Source organism: Austrofundulus limnaeus, unplaced genomic scaffold (assembly GCF_001266775.1).
Source record: "Austrofundulus limnaeus strain Quisiro unplaced genomic scaffold, Austrofundulus_limnaeus-1.0 Scaffold7, whole genome shotgun sequence".
Lineage (NCBI taxonomy): Eukaryota > Metazoa > Chordata > Actinopteri > Cyprinodontiformes > Rivulidae > Austrofundulus > Austrofundulus limnaeus.
The window spans coordinates 3,861,050-3,869,647 of record NW_013952409.1 but is presented as its reverse complement, the minus strand read 5'-3'; the positions used below and the strand labels follow the sequence as shown (position 1 = coordinate 3,869,647).

General features: G+C 38.1%; 3 protein-coding genes across 4 annotated transcripts in view; 1 reads left to right on the top strand and 2 right to left on the bottom strand.

Moving 5' to 3' along the window:
- The window catches only part of coq9 (coenzyme Q9 homolog (S. cerevisiae)), a 5,245-nt gene extending 4,470 nt beyond the window's left edge, over positions 1 to 775 (bottom strand). Inside the window, exon 1 of the mRNA XM_014033606.1 lies at positions 669 to 775. Coding sequence (XP_013889060.1) covers positions 669 to 726 — 58 coding nt within the window. The 5' untranslated portion in view covers positions 727 to 775. The remainder of the gene's footprint in view (positions 1 to 668) is intronic.
- A 1,074-nt stretch (positions 776 to 1,849) lies between these two features.
- ciapin1 (cytokine induced apoptosis inhibitor 1) lies at positions 1,850 to 5,910 on the top strand. 2 transcript variants are annotated; one of them, XM_014033594.1, is made up of 8 exons: positions 1,850 to 2,011; positions 2,312 to 2,455; positions 3,044 to 3,123; positions 3,425 to 3,593; positions 3,926 to 3,999; positions 4,406 to 4,524; positions 5,299 to 5,380; positions 5,463 to 5,910. In XM_014033594.1, exons 1-8 carry the CDS (start codon positions 1,855 to 1,857, stop codon positions 5,571 to 5,573), a joined length of 936 nt encoding a protein of 311 aa, XP_013889048.1. In that variant the 5' UTR covers positions 1,850 to 1,854; the 3' UTR covers positions 5,574 to 5,910. The 2 variants fall into 2 exon arrangements, with proteins under 2 accessions (XP_013889048.1, XP_013889041.1); XM_014033587.1 differs by having other exon boundaries at positions 3,923 to 3,999.
- Positions 5,906 to 8,598, bottom strand: part of prmt7 (protein arginine methyltransferase 7) — an 8,462-nt gene continuing 5,769 nt past the window's right edge. Inside the window, exons 12-17 of the mRNA XM_014033564.1 lie at positions 8,179 to 8,268; positions 7,731 to 7,892; positions 7,197 to 7,271; positions 6,894 to 7,054; positions 6,719 to 6,815; positions 5,906 to 6,611 (exon numbers count right to left, since the gene is read on the bottom strand). Coding sequence (XP_013889018.1) covers positions 6,453 to 6,611; positions 6,719 to 6,815; positions 6,894 to 7,054; positions 7,197 to 7,271; positions 7,731 to 7,892; positions 8,179 to 8,268 — 744 coding nt within the window. The 3' untranslated portion in view covers positions 5,906 to 6,452. The remainder of the gene's footprint in view (positions 6,612 to 6,718; positions 6,816 to 6,893; positions 7,055 to 7,196; positions 7,272 to 7,730; positions 7,893 to 8,178; positions 8,269 to 8,598) is intronic.

Genomic DNA, 8,598 nt, shown 5'->3' with positions numbered 1-8,598 from the left:
TAAATTGGCATTTAACTAAAAAAAAAACACAATACATACACACATACACACACATAAACTGTTTATGCAAATAATAAATACAAATTTTAATTGCAACTCTTGACCAGTTAAATGCCAATCAAGAATGCATATTAAAAATAAATGTATTTTTTAACTTAAGTAAATGCAAATAAATTAATTTGTTTACTTTACGGTGCCTCTTTTTTATATTTTTCACACAAATCCTGCTAAATTGGCATTTAACTWAAAAAAAAACACAATACACTAGTATACACGAGTGCATTTGCGTGTTGTTCAAACTTATCGTACAGTAAAGTAAGCTATATATAGCTTAGCACAACACTTTCAGCTTGCATAACTACACAGAACGACGGCACACAGCTGCAGGAACTTACTAACGCCACTTTGCATGTCTTAAAATATACGTCTGCAAAATTTAATTTCCTTAAAAAAATCAAATATAGTACTAATAATTTGACATTACAGCCACGGTATTTCAATTGTTTTTGTCCTTCATGATCACCTTTGACAGAGTTAGCTAACATGAACTCTGGGTAATTTCCAAACTTTGACACTAAACAGGAAAGGATCGCAAACGTTTGACTTTTTTTTTTACTGGGTGCGGAGTGTTTACACCGAACAACAACAAAACACAAAGCTTGTAATACCGCTGCTCAGCCCTCGGAGGACTCTTCCAGCCCGCAGTCCTCTCAGAAACACGGCCATATTCAGCTTCGACCTCACAGCTACGTCACTTTCCTGCGACTATCAAATAACGGAAGTCAAGACTGCTAAATTTACCTACAAAAACCAAACGTCTCATTTTCCATCTATTTATGTCGGTGAAAAAAAAATCTAAATTTTAACCCTAATACTTACAAATTATCGTTAAAATTATTCTAAATAGTGCAGATTTTCATGGCATTTACTGAATTTGCCAAACGACGCAACACATTCTAATCTAATTTCTTTTTATTTTGAAAAATAAAAACCGGAAACTCTCTTCATTTGCTTACGTGACTTTTTAATAACCATCAAGATAGCAGGTGAGTCTAGAACAATTGTTTAAGATGTGTTTTATTTAAGTCACAAAGCTCGTCAGTGGGACTTTAAGCTATTATTGTGCGAAATGTAGTTTATATATGTTTACAGGCAAAATTGTTTACCAGTATTTAGTAAAGAACTCGGTTAAGAGCCTAAAGTGTCGCCAAAGAGGTAACAACTGCGTCACGGTGACTTAGCTCTCCCCTTCCAAGACAAAACGTAACTAGTGCATTTAATTAGCTACATTCATCACTCTTTGTGTTTATATGAATATCTTAGATATTAAAGGTTTGAACCGTGTTCCTCTACAACCTTAAAGCCTAAATGATCAGGTTTCTGATCTTTTGCTTTGTTCTTGAAGCTTGTTGTATATTGGTAGGTTTATCAGTGCTGTTTTTGTAAAATGTGTGCCAGTCAAAGTGATTTGAGCCATGCAATGAGATACTGGTTACCTGTGCTTACATTTTTGGCAGACTAATATCTAACGTGTTATTTCCTCTCCCAGCATTTTTATTTTGTTGACATAAATACTGCCTACCTTTGTTTATTTAGCCTCCATAGATGGTTATAATTAAAGGAGTAGCAGTATTATGAACACATAAACAATAGTATGGACTTACGTATTATGTTAGTTATGTCCAAAAATGTAAGATTTCAAATAAAGATAGGGCTGAAGAGCTATTTTAACTAATTTACCCCTTAAGATTATTGTCAGGTTGTTCTGAGTGAGAGGTTGAAGTGGTTTAAAACACCATGTACGTTATATATCTGAAGGTTTTAACTTTTGCACGTGTCTTTTTTCAAGATATCATGGCAGACCTTGGCATCAGAACAGGAGACAAGGTGCTGTTGGTGTGGGCTCAACCATCGAAGCCAGAAGCTTTGAAACAGTATGCAGAGGAACTGGGTGCCGTTGTAGGCGCAGATGGAAAAGTGGCTGTAGAGAACATGGAGAGACTCTTGCTCTGTGAGTAACTCGCACTGATATCAAGTTAAACTAAGTTAAGACGTCATTTAGATTTTTATGTCCAGATTTGGTAAATATATTTAGTGAATAAACAGCTCCTTAAATATGTCTCTCAGACTTTCAGGGACGAAATTAAATCTTTAGGTGCAATTTTCACTGCTACTAGTTCTAGTTTTTACAAAGGGTGTCTAGGTTATAAAATCAATCAAATAAAATTAAATGTAAAAAATAAATGTCTTCAGTCTGACATGTATTAAAATCTAGAAGGCATCAGTTTAATTCTCCTTGTTCATCCTCCAGCGTCTCATGCAGCATCCTCCTTTGACTGGGTTCTCTCCTGCCTTCTGGCTGACAGCTCCTTCATCCACAGTTCAGACGCTTTAGCAGAGATGGTCAAAGTGCTGAAACCAGGCGGCCGGCTGATCCTCGATGAACCAGTTACAGGTAAGAGATGGAACTCCTCTCATCTTATTTTTATTTAATTTTTATGTCCGTTGTCAGATATTTGCTAGTTGTGACAGCAAACTCCATAAAGCATCTACTTCTAATATGACACAAATCCTTCCCAGGTTGAGTTAGGTGTACATTCTCTTCAGCGAATTCTTCAAACCTTCTCAGCTCACTCCCATAAAAACACAAGGAAGTTTTACTCTGAGCTCTCTTAGGATGTTTTTCTTAAACTGTTATTACAGATCATGTCTTGGACAGAAAACAAAATGTGATAGTGCCAGGTTAACTCATGATTGCTGTTATTTTTTCAATAGAAATTAGTTATCACTATCGGAGAAAGATCTTTGAGCTACTTGTGTTCTGAAATGGAGTTATGTGATGTACCTAAAATGTAAAAGAACTATAGAAATATGACTGAATATGTTTAAAACATTTACCATCTACTCAAAATACAAAATCAATAAAAAAAATACACACCAACTTCGAACCTATAGTTCATATTTCTTTATGTACAGAGTTGCCATGCTGATTTAAGTTGATGCTCTGCCAGTATTATACCGTTTATTTCTTTTTATGTACCAGACACAGAAGCACAGAATGTGAAAACGGCTGAGAAACTTGTATCCATGCTGAAGTTGTCCGGATTCATGTCAGTAACAGAGGTGAGCAAAAGGATTTAGATTAGAAATGAGAATTTGTAAACATTTGTTTTCCTGAGATGAAGTCAGAGAGACCATGACAATCATTTTGTCATTCTAAATGAAGCAAAATAAAAAAAACTGTTTTTATTTGCAAAATATTCTGCTTATATTATATGTTTATATTAGCTAATTTAGCAATTATTATCAAAAGCACATTCTTTTGTCATTATAAATAAAAGATTAAAAACATCACCAGACAAATCCTGGTTTATAAAAAATTTCCTCTTATGTTTGCTAATCCTCTTTCTTCCCTTACATTCAGGTCAATAAAACGGAGCTCGGTTCTGAGGCGTTGAGCACCCTCAGAGCATCAACAGGTTACCAAGGGAACGCGCTGTTCCGAGTGCGCGTTTCTGCCTCCAAACCCAACTACGAGGTCGGCTCATCCAGCCAGATCAAGTTGTCCTTCGGGAAAAAGACATCTAATCCAGGTGGGTTCAGTAAGTTTTATTTATTTATTTTTTTTCGGACAGAAATTTCACAGCTGTAGTTAAAAAAATGGTGAGTCATGACAAAGTTCAGTTAATAGTTCAGAGTTCACTGAGAATATATTGTATTTATTTGAGGAAACGACTAAGAAAAACAGCTGAAATATTCACTTTCTAGAATACATTCCAGCAAACTGTTTTTTAATCATATTCAATACATTTTTTCATGTATACATAAAGATATGTTATATATCCTGTTCATAGTGCTGCATTTTTGTAGTTTCTGAAATTGTTTAAGTTCAAAATTTGAAATGTGAATTTTGTGTTTGCAGCAGATAAACCAGATCTGGATCCCAACACAGTGAAAATGTGGACGCTGTCAGCCAACGACATGAATGATGATGATGTGGTGAGTCCAGACTATTGTTGATAAATGATTAACTTTATCTTTGAGAGAGAGAGAACTGCTTTAGATTCAGTTTTTGGGTCAAACTTCATCTACTTTATAGAGAAAGTTAGAAAAATGTAGTTTTTATAGGTTTATTATATGCAGTGAGAAGTAACAATCATATTTGTTTGCACAGCAATGGTGTTGCATACATACTGTGTACTCTTGCCTTGCTAAGCATCTGTTACCAACAAACACATTTCATACCAAAATTAAATAAATTTTAAATCTTCACTAATTTTATATTTTAAAGCATTGATGAATATAATTGCATTATTACTGAAGGTCACTAATTAAGAAACTGTTGCTGTTCTTTTATTAAAATGATCTGATCCTGCTAATGCTAGTTGTGCTTTTTGTTCTAAAGGATTTGTTGGACTCTGATGCTCTGCTGGATGAAGATGATTTGAAGAAACCAGATCCGGCTTCTTTGAAAGCACCAAGCTGTGGGGAAGGAAGTGCCAAGAAAAAAGCCTGCAAGAACTGGTAAGAYCTGAGCTCTGCACGTTTCAGCTATAGTCAGGACTTTTTAAGATCTCACATTCAGTTTTAATACCTACATGAAGTAAGAGAAATGCCAAGACGCCATGAATTTTCTTTCAAACTTTATTACTTTTCAATGAAAATCGGTAAACATATAAAAAACAGTTCTGAAAGTTTTAGTTGTTGAATTGATTTGAACAGTTTTGATTTTAACATGAGTCAGAGCTGAGTCAGAAAGCGAAGCTCTCGATTTACCGGTCGATCTACGTTCCTACCCTCATCTATGGTCATGAGCTTTGGGTCATGACCGAAAGAACGAGGTCCCGGATACAAGCGGCCGAAATGGGTTTCCTCCGCAGGGTGGCTGGACTCTCCCTTAGAGATAGGGTGAGAAGCTCGGTCATCCGGGAGGGACTCAGAGTAGAGCCGCTGCTCCTCCACGTCGAGAGGAGCCAGTTGAGGTGGCTCGGGCATCTGGTAAGGATGCCTCCTGGACGCCTCCCTGGTGAGGTATTCCGGGCACGTCCCACCGGGAGGAGGCCCCGAGGAAGACCCAGGACACGCTGGAGGGACTATGTCTCTCGGCTGGCCTGGGAACGCCTTGGAGTTCCCCCRGAGGAGCTGGAAGAAGTGGCTGGGGAGAGGGAGGTCTGGGCCTCCCTTCTGAAGCTGCTGCCCCCGCGACCCGACCCCGGATAGGCGGAAGAAAATGGATGGATGGATGGATGGATGGATGGATGATTTTAACATGACCTACTCCATGTTGTGTGTTTGTAGCACATGTGGACTTGCTGAAGAGTTGGAGCAGGAGAGTAAAGAAAAGCAGAAAACCAACCTACCCAAATCTGCATGTGGAAGTGTGAGTATAAGCTGTAGTTATCACATTTTCTATCACACCTGAACAAAATCCTGATTAAATATCATCCGTTTGTTTTTGGCAGTGTTACCTTGGTGATGCCTTCCGATGTGCCAGCTGCCCGTATTTAGGGATGCCAGCATTCAAACCAGGAGAGAAAATAGTTCTGGAAAACAACACACTGACAGATGCTTGAAACTTAAGCTCTTCTGCTCCCGATTCAAGACGTTACATTCCTTTTTTTTCCCCAATCCATGAAGAAGACATGATTGTGTCTTGTGATGCTTTCATGCATCAACAGGTTTCATTTGAGTGAAACTTGAACTGAAAACAGCAGTTTGGGTAAACTTACTCTAAATTCTTCTTCTCTTTTTGTATGTTAAGTTCTGTTCACATCATTACTGGTGGCGTTACTGCATAAAATCAGAACATTTTCAGAAATCAGCACTTCAACTGTTCAAATGAAGCATATTTATGTTGGAGGACAAAGTGGTCTTAACATTATTTCATAAAATAAACTGAGACCGATCATGTTTGGCTGTGATTTATTTCAGATTTCTGTATTTAACAAAGACTTGTTTGCAGAAATGCAGTTTAGCTGACCCATTTAACAAAGTCCCCAAATAATTCAGGGAAATAAGAAGTTATACAAAATRTGACCTAAGATTTGATTAAACTGGTTGTTCCAAGGACTAAAGTTTATTTTTAAATTGGCCAACGCAAATATTCCAATGTATAAAATGTGATTTTTCAAGCTGCAAAAATTTCCAGCTTGTTGCTTTGTTTAGTGTGAAGTTGAGGACAAACTGAACTAAAGTAGAGATTAACTAGAAATGCACCAGAATTATTTCATTACATTAATTGAAATGATAATTCAACTGAAACTAAATAAAAATAAAACAAAAAAAGAATCTTTTGGTTTTGCTAGACTGAGTTCCTGTTAATTCATGRTAATTGTTCATCTCTGATATAAACCTGAGGCATTAAGCCATGTAAACGTTTTCAGTCATTGTAGTAATAAAATAGCCACTAAAACAAAAAAACAGTCAGTTCTTCAGTCAGTGACAGATGATCATCACTGACTTGTGACACTAAAGTCCATCTTAATGTCGCCTAGACTTGGTTCAAAGGTGAAGCTGTAAGATACTGCAGTCCTGGCATCACCTGAGCTGTCGCAGGCCGACCTGAAGAAATAAACTCCCTGCTTCCTGTGTCGAGTCCACTCACAGGCTCCCTGCAGGAAAAACAACAACAAAGAAACAAAAACCAGATGTGATGATCAGTGCRAACRAACTCATTCACAGACTGATCCAGAGAGGTTCTCAGAATGAAGGATGATACCTCTTCGCTGATTGGTCCAGTCAGACCCGCGCTGACTGTGATGTCATCAGTTAGATGGAATTCCATCCATAAGGCGACACCGTGGCAACAACCGGTCCTGAAACAGAAATATGAATAGTGCTTTTATAAAAACCTGCAGAAATCTATTTAAAAAGTACTTCTTCAGTTAATGTACCGTGTGAAAGGCAGTGAACCCTGGCTGCTGATTGGCTGTTGAGGGACACACTGTGTGAAGTCGAACGTCATGACGGCGGCAGGCTGAGTGAGAGCTCGACATGGATACTCCCACAGGGGGTGGGGCTCCGCCTCKCGAGACTCACGGAAATCCAGAGACCGCTGCAGAAACACGAGTTCAAACAAACATTAAAATGAACTAAAAACCTTGTACTTCTTTACTTTTATACTTTTTTTACTCCATTTAGGACACAAGATGACTGCTGTTGAAATGTTTAGGTTTAAACAGATTTTAAAATATTACCTGGACCATTTCATCCATGGGGGTGACATCGAAGCCCTCACATGTTCCACATGGAGCTCTTATCCTCCACAAATCCTAATATTCCCACAGTAAAGACAAAAAAGGAAAATATTTTTGTATAAAATGTATTGTGAGGTAAAAGTTTTTCATACTTTTAACATAAGGAATAGTGAAAGTAAAACTAATTAGACAAAGTTCACGCTGCAGAACTTCATGCTCAATTCTGTTTACTCAAATCTAATTTACTTCCATGATTGTTTAGATTATAATATTCAATTAATTATAATTCAATCACAAATTCAATGCGACCTCCATCAGAGTACATGGTCCTGAAGTGACTAAACATAAATACTACAAGCTGTTCTGTAGCTGAAAACGAGCAGAGATCCAAGCTTTAAACTGATTCGTCCTACTGCTGTCTGCTGCAGGTAAGATGTTGACGCTTCAGAAACATCACGCGTAACTCCACTTTAAAATACAAAGTGCCCCTTTAAAAACACAGCATTTGATTCTGGTTGATGAGGACTATCTGACCTGGAACTCCACAGCCACCATGTGCAGGGAGGCGGAGCAGGGCAGGATGGTGGGGTTGGGCTGCAGCAGACCCGCCACAGCGGTGCGACAGTACCAGAAAAACAGGGAGTGCCACGGCAGCAGGCTGGAGCTGAAGAACGGCTCCCCCATGAGGATAGAAACCTTTAAGATGATAATTATCATTTATACTCTTTATCTTATGTTAAATCACCAAAACAAACAAGATACATTTGATGTTATTTAAGATTTAAAACAAATATGATGACATTTAACCTTTCAGTCCAACCTCTGGCTATTTTTTAAGATGAGTTTGATCTAAGAATCATTCAGGGGGAAAAAAAGCTGAAGTTCAGGAATGTTCACTCATTGGAAGAAACGTATAAAGACATTAAGGGGGTTAAAATATTTGCACAGCTCTTCCATCAGTGGAGACACAAAGATGAAATACCTTTTCTCCTCCAAGATCCTGAAGGGTCAGCTGCTCGGGTCTGACCTCCAGAAGTTCAACTCCTCCTGTCATGGAGTTCACTTCCAACACCTGAACCAGTGAAGAAATCAGTTTCTACTGATCACATTTATCAAACCTGGATTTGAGCAAACTTTCACCTGAATCTGAGCAAATTATTTAAAACTAATTTTTAACTATCTGCAGTCTTTAAAGCTGCTGTATGTAGTTTCTTGGGTACCCAAAAACTTAGAAAATTTTGAACAGAAACAACCTTGTAGTCCCTCCCCCTGCTCTCAGCTCCCCTTCCTAGGCTCCTCCCCCACAGCAGGGCCCAGAGCCGTGAACGCGCACGGTTGTAAACAAGAGGTGATCTCACCGTAACACAGAGCTCAGCGCTAAACTGCCGTCACAGGTAAGAAC

Bases quoted from the DNA above. Each gene is read 5' to 3' on its own strand.
- ciapin1 (XM_014033587.1), top strand. From the start codon at position 1,855: ATGGCAGACCTTGGCATCAGAACAGGAGACAAGGTGCTGTTGGTGTGG. The intron at 3,594-3,922 runs GTGGGTTCAGTA...TTGTGTTTGCAG, and splicing joins GAAAAAGACATCTAATCCAG to CAGATAAACCAGATCTGGAT. The intron at 5,381-5,462 runs GTGAGTATAAGC...TGTTTTTGGCAG, and splicing joins CCAAATCTGCATGTGGAAGT to TGTTACCTTGGTGATGCCTT.